The following is a 19366-nucleotide window of genomic DNA, read 5'->3' on the forward strand; positions in this document are numbered from 1 at the left end:
TTTTTAGTTCCAGACCTTTGATCAATTGTTGTTCATGAATTTAGGTGCGAGCGTAAGGAATATTCAAGCATTTCAAGTTTTGCAGTCTGTATTTCTAAAAGCCCAAACAACATACCTTTGTAATGTGGTATTAGATGCAATAAGTACAGTTTATCACTCGGACAAAGCCAATTATTTTATACTGGAACCTCAGCATACCCTTTCACAACTTGCGGAGAAAATATATTTAAAACAACCTCAATCCCAGGTTTGTGTCTCATTTAAAATGAATTTATTAAATTAAGTTAAGCTTGGAAAAAACCATCAGAAACTGGTAACATCCTCTCTATAATTATTAATAAACTTTGGCAGAACAAAGCTTACAGTAATTTTGGGTAAACACTAGATTTATAAATGATGCTAAAAATTAAAATATGGTTGCCCTATATGAGGCTTATATTGCAATTTTTTTTGGTCTTTTTTTGTGCTGTGCCGCTTAAATTTCTGATATTCAGGGTGACCACACCCATATTTTATAATTTTTTCTATATTTTGATGTTTCCTATAGAAAGCATTTCAAATTTATTGTTTTCCACCCTTTTAGAAATCATCGTGTGTGCAGTTATTACTATACCAGATTCCCTATAAAAACTGAGAATTTTCCCTAATATTTTAAACTTATAGTTTTTAGTAATTTCAACAAAATATCCTACGTTTGCCCTTATTTTTGAAAATTTTGTCCTAAAAAGTCCTACACATCGATTGCAAATTAACTGTTTCTTGGAACATTTTTGAGTTGTTTTGAGACCATGCTGTAAATTTAATTCCGCAGTTAAAATTTGCACTCCAAGATAAGTACTATATGTCCCTTTTCTTAGATTTCATTATTGCTGTTGAGTCTGAGTGGTGTCATGGTTCTTTTTTCTTGCAGGAGAAATTTTTCAAACTTCTAGAGTTTATAGTTTTTGATATAAACTATGTCCCTTGTAAAGAATTGATAAGCCTGAGTATTTTACTAAAATCTCAAAGGTAAGACATCTTTTTGTTTTCCTGATTTAGTTAGTCTCCATTTGTTTCTGTAACATGTTTCTCTTTTTAAATTCGTCATTAGCTCTCTACAATGCAGCATTGTTTGTCTTCGTACTCTTTTAAATATACTGCAGTACAATGGAATTTTTAAAGACGTTTTCAGAGAAGTTGGGCTCTTGGAAGTTTTAGCGACGTGTCTCCATAGATATGCTGCAATTTTAAAGGAAGCCTATCCAGAAGGTCCCACAAGCAATACCAAAGGTGCATGAATTACAAAAGTTTTTGTTCTTATGTGCATTGGCAGAGTAACAGTTTACAACTTTCGAAAGGAGGGAAATATTTTGGTTTAGGATAAACGTGTATTCAAATATTGAGTAGATGAAAATATTTTTAAACTGGCAAAAAGTTTAAAATTTTTTAGATGCAGCCTTTTTCGAACTAATTGCTCACGAAACCAATGAATTAAATTGTGATCTTCACACTTGTTATGTTCTTTAATGAAAATTTATTTGATGTTTTTTTGCAAGTAGTAAGCATTGATGAGGATGAGCAAACATTGGGTGAACTCACGATGGAAGCTATAACTTTGAATTTGAGTTCTAACGCCAGTAATGCAGGTATATCGGTTATTATAATTTCGAGATGAAATAGCCTTGTTAATTTTATTGTTTTATTAGCTGTTTTCAGAGAAACTGGCGGGGCTCGTTGTGCACATAATTTAGTACCATACTCCGTGTGCCGTTTATCGGCATTGTCTATAGTTCAACAACTTGTTTTGAACACAGGTGGTGATGATGACATGGGAACCCTTTTGGGATTGATGCACACTGCTCCTGTAACAGCACTTGACCTAAAGTCTCATATCTTAAAGGTAATTGTTACTTAATCGCTTATGACCTATTTCCATACTGTGGAGCCTAAATATAAGTTGTACCTGATTTTTAAATGATTTTAGTCACTGTTTTTTGTTCTACGGGAAAGTCATCGAACACGTACAGTTTTCAGGAAAGTTGGTGGTTTTGTCTACGTTATGTCTGTCTTGGTTTCAATGGAAGGCTGTTTGAGTAGTCCTCCTAAAGTACCATGGGATACAGGTAATTTAATAAATATTCACTATTGCATTCTTAGGTAACATGTTTTTAAAGAAATTAATATAAGATAATGACCAAATATATTGATAAATGAATGTTTAAAAAAATTTATAATCATTATCAAAAGCTATCTAATTAAATTAGCACGCGCATCCATCCATGAAGCAACATAGGAATGGTTATCACGGCTTCGTTCCCACTGGATCTTTTTTCCCTCATTTTAATGTGTTATCACATGTTTAGTTTCATTGGCTAAAATATTTCTACAACATAATGCCTATGCCGTAATCAGAAAGGGAGAAAATCTAAGGAGAGGAATGTTTGTCTAAGACGGTTTTAGTGTTCAGCGATCATTAATTAATTAATTAATACCTTTTATTACTACATATAAAATGATATTTAGAAACTTTACAAAGGTCTACCTCACAAGGATGCTTGCTATGATAATGGCCCCACTCAGATAGGCTTAGAGCACCATTTAGTTACATATATAACAAAAACTGACAGCCTTGCTTCTTAGAATAATTTAAAATAGCTGATAAACAATGGAAAAAATAGATTAGAAAACTTGTAATATAATTTTTTTCAAATAATCGTTTAAAATACAATTAACCTAATAAAATAATTGATTTAATTATTGTGTTTAGATTTTAAGAATAATTGGTTCTGGTGCCTTTACAGACATCTGCCATAGCAGATAGTACTATTCTGCGGCAGGCTACGGATAAAATGGTTGGGTTGTACAAGCTCCCTGCCATGAATGGCCAATTAAAAAGATTTTTAAACACCCAGGATTATTGCTACTAAATTTGTTGATATGGTTCTGTATAAGTATATAACCAAAAGTAGCAGCTCTTACACTAAATAGCAGTTTACAAGATAAGAAGATTAACTGAACTTTAAAATACTGCATGTATTTCAGTATAATAATAAGATATAACTTTATTTCGTAATTACTATAATAATTATTATAGTAAAATAAACAGGGTGTCCACTAAAAAATGAACCAGGGCGAATATCTCAAAATCAATAGGAAGCCGAGAAATGCTAGATGAAAAACAAGAAGTTCGTTAAGGTCATCCAATTTTACAAACTTGAAAAACTCCCACCATAATGAGTTTGTCTATCAAATTTCGTGTCACCTGAATTGGTTTCGAGTTATGTGCGTTTTCTTTCAATTTTCATTTTAAAGACCTTTGTGATTTTGAAAAACAGTTCCTCGATTTCCTATTGGTCATATTTGATCGAATCAAAGCTAATTAGACCTACAATGTGACTGGAACACTTTTCTAATTGGAACCAACTTTCTAACACTTACGGTTCTCGCATTAGTTTTTGGATGACCTTGAAGACATCGTTCAAGGTCATTGAAATTTTTAAACTAAAGACCCTCAATCCCGATGAGGATGTGTAGCAAATTTCAGTACTCTAACACGAGTATCTTTAGAGTTATCAGCTCCCGAACTTCGCTTTCGACATGTTATCAACTTAACGACCTTCTTGTTTTTCATCTACCATTTCTCGGCTTCCTATTGGTCAAATCCGATCAGGTCTAACTTACTTGTACTTAAAAAGTCACGTGGAACACTTTTCTAATTGGAACCAACTTTCTAACACTTACGGTTCTCGAGTTAGTTTGTGGATGACCTTGAAGACATGGTTCAAGGTCATCGACATTTTCGCATTAGGTTTCCCCCTACATCTTGTATAGGATTTGAAAATTTCAAAATCGTACGTAAAACAGATTTTGAGATACTTGCCCTGTTTCATTTTTTAGTGGACGCCCTGTATGCAGTACCTTAGCCAAATGAAGCAATTCAACCATTTCTACAATTACTTTTAAATAACTCGCCTCTAGGAGCAGCCTATTATGACCAATGTACTGTGTTTTTCAAAAGTATTTACTTATTCAAACAAACAGTTGTATAAAACTTATGGAATTCGCAGGAATTAATAACGAAAAACACTGGAATTTAAATGTAAATCACGCAAAATTACTATAAATCAAAGGAAATCTCCTTAAAACTTGTTTTAGCTACTTGGTTTTCATAAAAGGATTTATTTCTCAATTCTGTTTGTGTTTTTTAATGCTCTTCTCTTCAAACCGACTACAGCTCTGGTTCTTGTTTGAAGTTATAATTTTACAGCTGAATAGTCCAAGAAAGTGGTCATTTGTGAATGTTGATTTACTAACACATATAATTTCCTTGATTGTGTGTGTCAAGAATACTTTTGTACGTTGGTCTGACAGTCAGGGATGTACAATTTAGGCTTAATTTTAAAGAGCATTACTATCAGCAAATAGTAGTCTTGGAAAATGTAGAAAAATTTAAATGATACAATGTGTTGAGTAGTGATCGTATGGGGACCCTGACCCGGTAAGTCAGGGATCCCCGGGTTTTCAACCCCGACCCGACTCAGGTCGGGTTGTTAATTTTTTTGGTTGGGTTTTTTTTTGTCAGGTTTTCCAAATTAAGAAAAAGAAAGAAAAAACGCCCAAGCGAGTGCTTAGCTACAACCAAAATGGGAGCCAGCCTATAGGTGTTTTCATAAAATCCGGCTGTGTTGTTTTCCCCCCTAAAAATTTCTCTCTCAGTCTTTGATGGGAGTTCAGTTCAGTATGCTCCAGCTCTAAAATCGTCGGCGCAACTCGCATCGATGTACGTCAACAAGCTGGCAAACATGTTTTCCGAAAAATCAATAAAAACCAAAGACTACAGACGGTTACATAATAATCAGCTAGGCTAATACCCAAGGCACCACCTTAGGCCTTAGTCATCATGCGACTTTTGAAGCCCTTAATTCAGGTGGCCGGGTTACAATGCGTAGGAGGGTGGTGGCAAGCCCTGCATGCCACGAGATCGAGCCAACAGCTCCCTACACTAACTATTACCGTTAACCTAGACAAGTTTTTATGGAAGGGGAAACCGAAGAACTCGGGGGGAAAACCCCTTAAATCTGTGGGGAGAGAACTTGCAAACTCAACGCAGAAGGAGTTGTTCCGAGTTTTCACCCAGTGCCACAAGCTGGGATCGAACCCGGCTCCTCTTGCTGCGAGGCTAAAGTGCTAACCACTCCGCCACCCCACATGTCCCTTCCTAGAGTATATCACCTCCTAGGCAGTTCTTTGATGTGGATTTTATGAAAAGTCTAGGGGTGTGCGAGCACTCGCTTAAATCGAGTACTCGAATCGAGTTCGAGCTTGAGTACTCGGCTCGAAACTCGATAAGCCTTGTCCAGAAACTCGCTAAACTTTCGAGTTTAAAATTGGTTCAAGGTTAAACTCGATAAAGACTCGTTAAGCAGTTTTCGTATTAACGAGTTTCAGGGCTATGCGAGCATTCGTATAAACCGAGTACTCGATAAAAAATGGAAAAAAATCGCTCAGCTTTCGTTCTTCTTATCGAGTTTAAAAAATATTACGTCATAGCTTTCCACCAATTAGGGCTCTTAAAAAACATTCGACGTCATACTTTATCAGCTACTTTTTTTTCATTGGATCATGTGACAGATTCCTAATTTTAAATTGTCATGTGATGTTTAAAACAGCTAGCATTGGCTGTTTTGTTTTATTTACTTAGAACCATTGTGTGATAATAAATATTATGCAAATTTTTTTTAACGAATATTAGATCTTAGTTATCTAATTAACTCTTTTAATATATTAAAACTCCTAAATGTAGTGAAGATAGGAACGAAAATCATGGGAGGGTTATCAACTACGACAAAAGCCACCTTTGAGCGAAAAATGCAACTATTTAAATGAAAAATTCTTCGATGGCCCCCCGCCACTTTGTGAACTATTATAATTTAAAGCTAAAAAACAAAACAACGAAGTTTCTTGGTAAATCATATTTCATTTTGAAATAATTTAGAGTATTTTAAAAGATTAAATTGCACTAAAACAAAATAAAGTATGTAAAAAATTAATACAAATAAATAATAATGAATATAAATAAATAAATAATAATTAAAATAAATAAATAATGAATATAAATAAATAAATAATGATTATAAATAAATAATGATTATAAATAAATAATGAATATAAATAAATAATGAATATAAATAAATAATGAATATAAATAAATAAATAATGATTATAAATAAATAATGAATATAAATAAATAAATAATGACTATAAATAAATAATGAATATAAATAAATAATGAATATAAATAAATAATGAATATAAATAAATAAATAATGAATATATATAAATAAATAAATAATGAATATAAAAAATAAATAATGAATATAAATAAATAATGAATATAAATAAATAAATAATGAATATATATAAATAAATAAATAATGAATATAAAAAATAAATAATGAATATAAATAATTAATGAATATAAATAAATAAATAATGAATATAAATAAATAATAATGAATATAAATTAATAAATAATGAATATAAATAATAAAGAATATACACTAACTATTACCGTTAACCTCAGCAAGTTTATATGGGAAGGAGAAACCTAAGATCTCGGGGGAAAACCCCTTTAACCAATGGGGAGAAAACTTACAAACTTTACACACAAGGAGTGGTTCCGGATTTTCACCCAGTACCACTAGCTGGGATCGAACCCGGCTCCTCTTGCTGCGAGGGGAAAGTGCTAACCACTCCTCTACCCAACTGTCTACTATACGTTTTCTGTAAAAAGTTATCTAAGTAATGGTCTAATAATTTATTTTCTTTTTAAATAGTACCATGCCAGCTCTAAAATTAGTATTTAAGAAATGTGAAGGTGTTGCGGTGTTTGTACCCTTACCAAAAAATAAGTTGGATTTCAGTTTATATTTAGTTTGTATACACATTATTAGTTGATATTAACTTGGTATTAAGTAGGCTCAAGTTGTCAGCATATTTCAAGTTACTAGTTGAAGGGTTAATAAGTTGTTATTCAGTTGGTAGGAAAATACTTCTTTTTCTAAGTTTGTAATTAGTTGGTTTTTAGTAGTCAGGAAGTTTCATATTATTTTTAAGTTGGTTTTAATTAGTCAGGAAGTTACATATAATTTTTAATTTGCTTTTAAGTAGTTAAATGTAAATGTTGATTCTGGTTTAGTTGGAAATAAGTTGATTAATAAAGACGATTTAAGTTATTTTTTAGTAGGCATTTGTCCCAAATACAAACTGAAAATCAAGTTGAAATACAAGTTGTCCTAAGTGGTTTTTAGCCAACTTATATTTTGGTAAGGGTAAGCATTTTAAAAGTGGTGTTTTTCCTGAAGTCTTCCTCTGAAAAATGATAACCGCAAACTGCATCTGTTGCGTTTGGAACACAGTCTGATCTTCCAATGGCTTTGAGCCATTTTTGCAACAAAGGATTCACTTTACCTGGAAACCTTATTGTAATTTTGAATAATTTAGAATAAAAATGTCTTCTATTTTTTTGGAATATTAGTGCTGCTCCTACTTATGCCAAAAACTTTTTTGTTTCTTCCATTATTTTCGCAAGATGAAACTGCACATTTCCTACCCATTATGCTTAAAATTTCACCCAAAATCTATTACAAAATAGTAAAGAACTCACAAAAGAAAGCTTTATTGTGTTAATAAAGAGTTTTCAGATATACATGACTTTAATTTAAAAAAACGCGTTATAAAAACTTTTCTTAAAAACGCGTCGCTTTCCCTCTTTAATTAAAAAGTTAAAATTATAATAATTCCCAAAGTCGCTAATAGGTGGCGGCAGGGGCAAATAGTTGCATTTTTCGCTCATAGGTGGCAACCCTCCCATGATTTTCGTTCCTATCTTCACTAATGCTGTGTTAAAGCCTATGGGGAAAATTTGAACTGGGGCTCTAGATAGTATTATTCCCAACTCAATGATTATCTCAGCCACTTCTCTGGTTCGAAGGTACGAAGGTCCTGTCAAACTCGCCAGGCTCTCCCCTTACCAAAAAATAAGTTGGATTTCAGTTTGTATTTAGTTTGTATACACGTTATTAGTTGATATTAACTTGGTATTAAGTAGGCTCAAGTTGTCAGCATATTTCAAGTTACTAGTTGAAGGGGTAATGAGTTGTTATTCAGTTGGTAGGAAAATACTTCTTTTGCCAAGTTTCTAATTAGTTGGTTTTTAGTAGTCAGGAAGTTACATATTATTTTTAAGTTGGTTTTAAGTAGTTAAATGTAAATGTCAATTCTGGTTTAGTTGGAAATAAGTTGATTAATAAAGACGATTTAAGTTATTTTTAGTAGGCATTTGTCCCAAATACAAACTGAAAACCAAGTTGAAATCAAGTTGTCGTAAGTGGTTTTTAGCCAACTTATTTTTTGGTAAGGGTCCTCTCGTTCGCCGTTGTTTTGATTTCGTTTTTGGTTTTACTTTTACTTTTAAATAGATGTGTCACTTTTGTAGCTAGAAATCGCTTAAAAATAAAAATTAAAAATGCTGACCCAAGTCGGTTTTTCGGTTTTTTTCACTCCCTGACCCCGACTCAAATGTCACCCCATACAATCACTAGTGTTGAGTGATATTTTTATTTTCAAGTCCTTTATGCCCATTATCAATAATTATTTGTGGCAATGAATTAATATTAAATATTTTTATTGCTATCTCGTAAAGTTGATCGAAAACAGCTCATGGCACTTTTGAGAACAGTTTTCAATACATTGGCAATGGCCATGAGGTTTGAACCGGCAAATGCAAGATTTTTTGCTTCAGAGGTATGTTATTTGAAAATTTTATGTATATCATTATGGAATCCGAATGATAAAGTGGCACAACAATTTATTCACTTATTTAAAATTTTTCCTCATGTTCAGTTTTCTGACCAAACAGTAGTACCATATACTGTTCTAAAAATATTCATAACATTGTTATTTAATTCTATTACACAAAAAATCACTTAGTTTTAGATTAATTTTACCTGTCCCTCTTTAAATTTGATTATTATCTTTTCTTATTATTACTGTCAGGGCAATTTTTAAAGATAGTTATATTTATAATTAATTGTTGTTATCCTTTTGAAATAATTATAAAGATAAGGTTTTGATACTTGGACACCCTTGGGTCAAAGTCACGTACAACAGTGAAAAAGTTTTTTTTTTCTGTTTCAGATATGTCACACAAGCCTGACTGATACCATAAGGCTACTTGGATGTTTTACAGAAACTGCACATCTTCCTTCTAGCGATGCTTTCTCACCGTTAAATGAATTAGTTTTTAATTCCATATTCACAAATGGAACCTACAATGAAAGCTTCATAAGGTACAATAATGAACAAATTAGTTGGTAACTTAACAATAGAAAGAAAATGGTACAACTCTGGATAGGTTATATCATGCCTTCGCTGTGTAAATTTTGGTCATTGGCTGTCCGTTAGTGATAGAAAAGCCAATTATACATTGATTGATATTTCATATCGAGCTCTTACTGTCGCTGTATCATTTTTGGCCTCAGTGGTGTTGTTATTGGGTATAAGCTGTCCCTCACTCAATGGGTGATATCATGCTCTCATGTTTTGTGGTTTTAACGCATAAACATTGGGTGTTGACTGTCCTTCGTATCGTTTGGTATAGAAATAGAAATGGAACATCAATCAAATGAAGATATTGAGTTCGAAACTTGGGCATTGCCTGGTTAATTATTTCATAGATATTCCCAAAATAATGGGGGACTGTGTACCCATATGTCCGTGATATCTGGTTTCCCTCCTCAACTCATCCGTTTTCCAGATCAAATACTTATCTCTGTAATTAGAACAACTCAAACTGTCTTACCACCTTTCGTACATAAATAATGAATTAAATATGTACCATATATGAATCAGCTTGTTCAGCCTTTATTTGTTTTCCATCTTTTGCAAGTATTTATAATTATTTTCCTTATGCAGACATAATTAAATAAAGAATTTTTTTATAAATATATTTTTCAAACTTTAGATCATGAAAGTGCAGTTTATTTTATGGGTAAAATTTCTAAATATTTTTTGGTTCTTTTAGATCACAAAATTCAGAGGAGAAAATTTCATCTTTTCGACCACCACCCGATATTCTTATTTATGTTTGCCTTGTAACTCGTTTACTTTATGACATGGCATTAGATGCTTTTGATAAGTAAGTTTTGGATTTCCTTTTTTGTATGATAATTATTGGAAATGGTTTTCTAAATCCCCGTAAACATTTTTTGTACCAGTCTACATTGACATAAGATAAAAAACAAACAATAACTGTAAATATTTTTAACTGCAAAACCACGCACAACATTATTTTCATTATTAGATCATTTGTTTTTTCAAATCTTAAAGCAAGTTATATGTAACCAGTTTTGCTTATGGTAAATGTTCCATGGGTAGAAAATCCAAACATGCGGTGCCTATTGGCTGGAGTCAGCTGTTTCCACTATGCTTTTACTATTTGAATGGCTATAATATATATAGACAAATACATCTATAAAAAGAGTGAACTCTGTAGGTGCACGCTTTTATGTATTAGTTGATTGTCATTTGCTTAGTTAAAAAATTAAAAAAGAAACACAAATTACGGGAACAATGTTGCTTTTTCGAACTCATCGGTTTATTTATTTTTTAATATTAAATCATACAATTATTTCATTCTTGTCCATGCTTGCATTGTCTTTTAATGTACCCTTTCACATTTTAAAGGCAAGGTACAGCATTGAGTTGGTTACATGTGGGAGCAAATCCAAGTAATTCACCAAGTCATCGCAGTTCTACTGACGGATCTACTGCAGTAGTTGATACTAATAATTCATCATTATCAAAGCCTCTGAGAGGGATTAGTGCCCCTCATGTTGGACCATTGTCATTGATACCACCAGTTCCGGAACCAGTCATAGTGCATCCTGGGGTAGTCATGACTCTACTTCATCTAATTCCTTCCATAGAATGTGAAGAGGAACAAGAGGTATGGTTATGTTAAATAACATTAACATCATCTAAACCAATTTATTTAAGTTTTTGACTTATTTGATTTACCAGCAAATTATTTAATATTCTATTTAAAAATAGCTACTTAAAATTTATTTCACATTTGCACTGCATGTTACTCAATTAAAATGACCAATAAAAATATTTTTACTGGTCATTTTACCCTATAGCCTTTTTAAAGTGTTATTCACTAATACCATGAGGAAATTATGTACGTATACACTTGAAATGTATACAGCTCAATTGCTACCATGCTGCGAATGCACCTGAGACTTCAAATTTGTTGAATGTAGAATGTTACACATATTCTCAATTTTGTTGACTGGGTATTGTAGAAAAATGGATGATGCTCACTCAAAAACATTTTGAGGAAAAATGATTTAATAAACCTTAATTCATCCTCACAGTAGAGTGCTCTGGGTAATTAGCTATCAATAAAATTTAAAAACACATTTAGCTGGTTAAAAAAACTCAAGTAATATATTTAAAATACTTTTGTTTCAGCCAAGTCTTAAATAAAAATTCTAACGTAATCATCCGTCTCACTAAAGTCTTCCTTAGACATTTCAACTATATATGTATATAATTTTCTTGTAAATCCCATGTAACCAACTTTTATAAGCTCCACCACTACTTGTTTAGTAAGAATAGTTTTTTGTGCAACAACTAGTTTGTCTACTTGCAGATGGGAAAAACTTTGCAGCTGTATATAACAGAAGTTTTAAGGTCGCTGGTCCGATCAGAAAGAAATCAACAAGTTATGTGTGAGGCTGGTTTGCCATCTGAGCTTCTCTCTCTCTGTAAATCCGCTTTAGAGAGTGAAAGTCATCCTTTACATGTCCCGATTCAGTATATATTGGAAAGACTTTCCGCTCAAGCTCTTGAACCAAGAGATCTGCGGTGTGTATAGTTTTGTGATTGTTTGTAATCCATTATTAATGCTGCCTGAGCTTAAAATTCAATTGCTTTTCAGCTCTTTCATGCGCCTTTCTTCACCTCTTTGTTGCTTACCTTTTGATGAGATTGGTACAGATCCTTCTTGTGGAAAATTTGAGATTAGGCCAGCTAACCAGAGAGATGGTGGTCCAGTTCCCTTGACCAGAGTTAAGACTCTGGTTTCCATGACAACACCAAGAGATTGTAGACTACATGGAACAGCTATAACACCTCCTTTTGTTGAGTTTGATATGTCATCAGAAGGTTTCAGTTGTCTTTTCTTACCGAGTATCGCACCACAAAGTGCTACTGGCCCTCAAGTAGTAGGTGTTGGTATGGTGGGCATGGGGCCAGACACGTCTTCCGTTATAGGAGGAATTGGAACTGGTAAGAATAACGATATATCTTACGTTAAATATTCCAATTCTTAATAATTCCTTGTTTACTGATTTTCATTTTATTGTAGGAGATAGAGTTTTTCCTCCTCAACCTGGCCTTAGTTTTTCAACTTGGTTTTGCGTTGACAGATTTAGTGATAACAGTGCAGATCCTCACCCAGTTCGCCTTTTAACATTAATAAGGAACCTGAATAGTAATAAACCTGGGGAAGAAGGTAGCCAACTCGTGTGTCTCTCTCTACAGCTTTCACCTGCTGATAAATCAATTCTTGTATCTACTCAGGAAATGCCTTTCAAACATTCCAGTCAGTATCTGATGTTTTTAAATATAATTATTATAAGCATACATTTATGGTAACCTTAACTATATATGTGCAGAGCTGTTTTTTGGCCTGGTAGAAAAATTTGGGCTAATATACACTTTCTTCAGAAATCATAATTGAAGTACAACATTGCTAATTCTTTTAATGCTAATTTTCTTACTGAACACATTTTCGACACTGACACTCGGACCCACCTCAGACTTGGGTTCACAACTGAACTGAATAGTATATTATTATCCTTGGTAGTAATAATAATAATCAGCTAGGCTAATACCCAAGGCACTTTGAAAATCAGTTCATTTTCAAAACTATTAACTAATAAGACTTAAGTCTTGTTTTAAGAAAATTAAATTCTTTAATGTGTATAGGACAATATTTTTCCATCTTGGCTCAGGCACTATATTTTTTGCAGTCTTAGCCCAATTTTTTTACCTTGCACTTTCTCGGGTGCGTGTATAGCATATAAAATCAATTCTTATCATATATTTGATTGTTTCAGTTTATTTTATTTCTTGGTTGATTCACATATTTCTATTCTCAGTTGACCTATTTTAAAGAACACTGTATGTTACGTTTTCCATAACATATTTCTCTTTTAGATTTGGATTTAGATGCAGCAGATGGATCAAAAGATGAAGTTTGTGCGAGGATTTGGTCCCCAGAACTCTTACAGGAGAGCCAGTGGCATCATTTAGTTGTTGTCTTGAACAGAGCCGTTTTGAAAAACAGTTCCTTGTCTGTTTATCTGGACTCACAGCATATTAAAACTCAAAAGGTGTGTGTGGTAATTCAAGCAAGAAATTAACTAATCTTAGAAGCCCCACCTTTTAACCATAGAGGATAATTCAATTTCAATAAATTTCAATACTAATAAATAATCTCCATTTGACTAACCTCTTTTTATAAATTAAACATTAACACCTCAAATACTTTTATATTAATATTTTGGCATTCTATATTTCTAGCTCCATTATGTCTCTCAAAATCCTGGTGGTGGAGCTGCTAATTTAACAGTTGCTTCTTCTGTCTACGGATTCATAGGAACACCGCCTGCTCTCCGATCAACCTCCAGGTTGATTTGGAAGCAAGGCCCTTGCCATCTACTGGAAGAGGTTTTGTCACCCCATTCAGTGTCTCTGATATACCAGCTGGGTCCAACGTACGTTGGTAGTCTTCAAGCACCACCTATTCCCGTTAATAATAACAAGGGAGCTTCTTCTGGACCAAGCGTAACTAGTGTTGGTACTGTTGTGGAACTTGCTGTTGCAGCATCCACTCACCAGCTTTCAGCTTTGGTAGCAGAAGAAAGAGTAGTGTTTGGACTTAATTCGTCTGCGGTTTCAGTAATGACATTAGCAAGGATACGCCGAGTCTACACTAAAACCGACTGTAAAGCTATTGCTAAAATGGTGAGTGTTACTGTTGTTTTGCTTATAGATGCTGCGTTGGGGTTCACAGAAAGTTGTTAACATCACTTAAGTTGCCAATTTTCTGCATAAGAATTCCAAATCCAATTAATATGGGTCCATTAATTTACAAATTTACTGATATTAATTATTTTTATTTCAGTGCTACATTTATTTCAATCGGTTCACTATCCTTAAAGAAAAAAAAACAATAGAAATGCATTGAAATAGAAAGTCTCTTAGAGTTTTAAATTTGCATAACATCCAAAGTGTCCTACTAAATCCAATTATTCTTACCATCATAGGATATCAATAGGACCACAATAAGCGGTATTCTCATGTAGTAATATGATCAATAAGCTTTGTCATTGCCCACTATTTAGGGTTTCTTCCCCATAGGAAGTCTTAGGTTTTTAATATCATAGGACAGCCACAAATTTTGGTTTGAAATCTTATGAAAAGTTGTTAAAACAACCAAATAACCCTTACCAAAAATTAAGTGGTCTAGGAACTTGGTTTTAAGTTTGTATTTGGGACAAATACAAACTAAAACCATACATAAAAACAACTTATTCCCAACTAAAACCATACTGCCAACTTAAAGGGATCCCTCACTCACAACAGGGGAAGGCATAGGGGTCACAAAAAAACTGGTTTTGAAGCACACTGCAAGTCTGGATTTTATGTTACCCCTATGCCTCCCCCTGTTGTGAGTGATGGATCCCTTTAATATCCACTTATTACCCCTTTAACTAGTCTATTGAAAAATGCTGACAACTTAAAACCAACTTAATACCAACTAAATACAAACTAAAAGCCAACTTATTTTTTGGTATGGGTAACGCAAAGGGATTAGTTTGAATTCTTTACCATAAGAACTACCTTCATATAGTATTAGGAATCCATAGCTCAACAAAAAGGACTAGTTATCAGACTGATTTACCTCTTAGTCTGGATAACGTTTTCCTCATTCTGATGTCAGATAATAAGGCACAATCAGAGTTATAAGGAAGAGAGAAAATGGATGGAAATAATTTGGAAGACGAGAAACCCAAACCTTAGACTGATAGCCTATTTTCATAGTATAAATTAAAATAACTAATACACAATGATGAAAATTGGATTACAAACCTTGAAGTCTTATTTTATTTGAAATATTTATTCAAAGTGGTAACTACTGTAGAGACTAAACAATCGGTGGTAAATGAGCTAGGACATTTTTGTACTGCCATTTTAACCACCAAGTCTTAATGGTACAACATCTTGCTATAATTAATAAGTATTGGGTCTTGCTCTTTTCATCGATTACTAATTCGTCCATGATTTCTTGATAATCATTCTCCAAAGTCACGGTATGGATTCCTGGTGGTATATAATTAAAATTCTCACAATATAAATATTTTCATTAAGGCTATTAGATTCCAATTCATGAAGCATTTTTAGGTAATATCTTTTAGCAAGCTTTTTATTAGTTATCAATTGGCAGCAAAATGTACCACTAATTTTATACAATTAATGATGGTTTTTCTATTTAACAATATTACTGATTAATATCCTATTGGAACCAGTTGGTTTTCTGTTATGGGTTTTTTATAGGCGAAAAGTATCCGTTAAGAGACAATTCAATTTTTCTATTAGTTTCTTATGAGGTTCTATTTGTTTTATATGGCATTTTATCAGTTTTAAATCAGAGACAAATGGGTTTTCAATGAGTTAATAGTTTGATTATCATTGGTCTTGAATTGTAAATGTTCAATTGATTTCCAAAACATTATCAAAGTTCCAATTATACCCGGGTTTTCTGTTAATATATTCAAATATGTTTTAAATATTTTTAGTTAGGTCTGTCATCTCATGAAAATGCTACACCAATATATATTCTTCATAACTCCGCTGGTCACCTGGGAGGCCCTGCTAGAAGTCTCGGAGGAGTTCTTATTGGTTATTTAGGTAAATTACTAAATATGCTGGTTTACAAGCACCTAAAATATTTCAGAACCTGAATCCATCAAATCTTTATCCTTTTATGGATACTTGGTATATTTTGAGAGATAGATTTCTTGATAATTTCTATCACATCTTTATCATAAAGCTTCTTTTGAGTTAATTATCTATTACATCTTTCATCAACAAAGACTATTGCATATACCTAATGGGGGATGTAAGCTAAGGTTAATGACCAAGTTAGTGGTCCTCAAATTTCTTTTCTATTTTGAAATAATCCCTCATCTACTTAGCTTACTTGGTCACAAACCTAGTGGGAAACATCCTATCTGACATCAGCATTGGTCACTCCATTCTTGTTTTTGAAGATAATGCTAATATGATAATGTTTGCAATTCTCATAAAATTGATAAAAACATTTATTTGCATGTACACCAATTTGAGAAGCATTGTTGTGTAATAACTTTTTCAATTGTTTCTCTTTTATTTCCTTATAATTAGGTGCAAGAGTTTTTGTTCCACGTCCTGTTGCATTAACTATCCAAAATGTCGGAGGAACAGCCGCACTTTTAGGCTTAGTAGCTATGGCAAGAGATGTGGAGGGACTTTATGCAGCTGTAAAAGCACTAGTTTGTGTGGCAAAGAGCAACATTGAAGCCCAACGTGAAATGGACTCTCTTCATCGGTATCAGGTAAGGGTCCCAAAATTTTAAACTTGTGATAAAAGGTGTTTAATTTATTATAAATTTATTAATCTGATACCTTGTTAAGAACTATTACTGTCATTATGATCGAACCAAAGATAGACAGTTATTGAAATTAATTAAATAAAATTCATTTTAAACACCTTACGCTCATTATAAATAAAGGGTCATTCCTAGGAAAGAGGCCAAGGGGTTGAAACTGTGTGTATGTAAGTTTTAACCTGGTAGCACTGCAAAAATTGGTGAAAAAATCCGTCTAAATGGGCGGGTTATTCACTGTCCTCTGACAGAGGCCAATTTAATGGAATTTCTACGTTGTAATGGCCTCTGTCATAGGATAATAAGCGTCCTGTGTGAGAGGCCAATGCAAAACAATTCCGCTGTAATGGTTTCTGCATTAGGATAAGTAATAAGGTTAAGGGTTAGGTTAGGGTTAGGTTAGGTTAGGTTAGGTTGGGTTAGGTTAGGTTGGGTTAGGTTAGGTTAGGTTACGTTAGGTTAGGTAATGGCCTCCAACCTAGGACGGTCAGCGTCCTAGGACAGAGGCTATTACAACCAAATATTTTTGGGGCGGTTATTACTATTTTAGAATTTTAATTTTAAAGTGCCAATTTCAACATTTCTTTACACAACACTTCAACCCCGTGGCCTCGTTCGTAGGAAAGATCCTAAATAAAGAATAAAAATCACACCCTTCGCACCTTGACAATGGCACATAGTTGTGCCGAAACTAGTCAGCCTGTTGTTTTTTAAAATAAAAACAATTTTTACTTACGCATTTATCTCGTGATTGTTATTCTTTATTTAATTATATGAAATTAATTTAGCAAACTTACTTTTTGTTAAGATATTAACAATCATAGTTTAGTGTCGAGCAGCATCACTAGAGACAAAAGCAACATAAAACCCAAAAATGTGCCAGGGTGTTATATTTGCCACTGAGAGTTTGTTGTGAAGAGGGGGTAACGAATATATCATTAAAATTTAAAATTTTAATCGTTGCAGCGCCATCAAGTTGTGCGTTTTTAGAATACTCAACTAAAGATGGGGTTTGAAAATCAATTAGCCCATAGTCCAACGGGAACCCATCCAATGCTAGCCATCTGGTTGGCTTTGTAGTCGATGGCCAGAGTAGCTCTATAAATTACTTTTGTGCTTATTTAGCACAAAATATGAAACTGCGACCATTATCACAATTTTGCTTAGTGTTATGTTAAAAAAATACTCAAATGTTGAAATTAAATGCACTGCTCAGGGGAATATCAACAAATAAACGACCAAGGCCCAGTTACGTATATTTGGTGCCTAAATTATAGAGGTGTTGAAATATTTTTTTAAATGTTGAACATTCATAGCTGGAGGTGCCATAATACTAATAATAATAAGTATATTTTGGATAGTTTTACTAGTAAAATTGTGATTTAAATCTAGACTCTAGCAATGCTTCTGAAGAAAAAACAGGATTTGTTAAATAGTCACATATTACACCTGACCTTTTCACTGGTTGGTACTGTGGATAGTGGTCGAGAGACAACTGTAATTCCAAATGTTCAAGCGTTTAAAGATCTTCTTTGTAATCTAGAAGTAAGTTTGTTTTCAATTTTCAATTTATTATATTGGCATGCAAGACGATTAAGTCTAACACTTTTGATGTTTAAAAGGACTTTCCTTACTGCAATTTATTCAAGTATGATCATTATTTTCATGAACAGTGTCATATGATAAAATTAAGATTTTTGGACCAATTAAAATTTACATTTATGCATAAATACCTTACGATGTAACCTTCATTTGAAGATCTAAGGTTTTTACAGTGGAAATCTTCTTTAATTTGCTTTAATAGTTTCCCCAAGTGTCATATAGTTAAATTTCCTAAGCAACATTTAGTTCATCTCAAAATTTGTAGCTTTTTAATTCAACATAACAAACCATTGAAGTAATTATAGCTGTATTGTATTTAATTATGTTTTACTAGGTCTGGAAAGATGCATCAGGAGACTTACAAAAATCACTGTACGAACATTTTTACGAGTTAGTTACTGAATCTTGGTAAGTTTTCAGATATGCATAAATTGATAATCATTTTTTTCGTCCCTATTTATCTGCAACTGCTATTTGAAACTGGGCAACGCAAGTGGGCAGGTACACAGGAAAAATGGTTGGTGGAGTGAATTCAGTTACTGGCTGTTTTGTCCATACATTCTCCCTCTGCACAATTTCGTTTTCACCTCCAATGATAGCAGGGGCGTAGGAACCGGGAGAGGCAGGGGGGGCAATGCCCCTCCCTATAATTTTGCTGGGAGGGGCAACTAATGTTATTGCCCCCTCCAAATTTTTGGTCAGTTGAAATCTTCAAAAGGCTCAAATTCTCATTTAAAAGCATATAAAGCTTATAGAACCTCAACTGTGTTTAAATTTCAGTCTTTTCCCGCCAATTTTCATAGTGGTAAAAAGTACACATGCATTCGGAGAAGCTACACTCCATTAAAAATTCAAAACCAATCTCCAGACCCGTTTCCATTTCTCTTTGCCCCCTCCAACTTCTAGAACGTCCCTACGCCCCTGAATGATAGATTCCCATAACTTACTCAAAGCACAATAAATTTTGTCTTTTATTTTCTTTTCTTTTCCCTTACCCCATGAAA

General features: G+C 33.2%; 1 protein-coding gene across 1 annotated transcript in view; it reads left to right on the plus strand.

Annotated features, from left to right (window-relative positions):
- bchs (WD repeat and FYVE domain containing 3 bchs) overlaps positions 1-19366 on the plus strand; it is an 81986-nt gene that overhangs the window by 22746 nt on the left and 39874 nt on the right. The window contains exons 8-26 of the mRNA XM_090160905.1: positions 45-247; positions 911-1008; positions 1091-1269; positions 1536-1625; positions 1686-1879; positions 1964-2102; positions 8684-8784; positions 9178-9329; positions 10064-10177; positions 10726-10987; positions 11696-11910; positions 11984-12333; positions 12413-12649; positions 13267-13442; positions 13633-14076; positions 15912-16023; positions 16519-16709; positions 18153-18305; positions 18697-18770. Of these exons, the coding sequence (XP_090017031.1) occupies positions 45-247; positions 911-1008; positions 1091-1269; positions 1536-1625; positions 1686-1879; positions 1964-2102; positions 8684-8784; positions 9178-9329; positions 10064-10177; positions 10726-10987; positions 11696-11910; positions 11984-12333; positions 12413-12649; positions 13267-13442; positions 13633-14076; positions 15912-16023; positions 16519-16709; positions 18153-18305; positions 18697-18770 (3484 nt within the window). The remainder of the gene's footprint in view (positions 1-44; positions 248-910; positions 1009-1090; positions 1270-1535; positions 1626-1685; positions 1880-1963; positions 2103-8683; positions 8785-9177; positions 9330-10063; positions 10178-10725; positions 10988-11695; positions 11911-11983; positions 12334-12412; positions 12650-13266; positions 13443-13632; positions 14077-15911; positions 16024-16518; positions 16710-18152; positions 18306-18696; positions 18771-19366) is intronic.

Source organism: Leiobunum rupestre, chromosome 10 (genome assembly GCF_980474605.1).
Source record: "Leiobunum rupestre chromosome 10, qqLeiRupe1.1.hap1, whole genome shotgun sequence".
Lineage (NCBI taxonomy): Eukaryota > Metazoa > Arthropoda > Arachnida > Opiliones > Sclerosomatidae > Leiobunum > Leiobunum rupestre.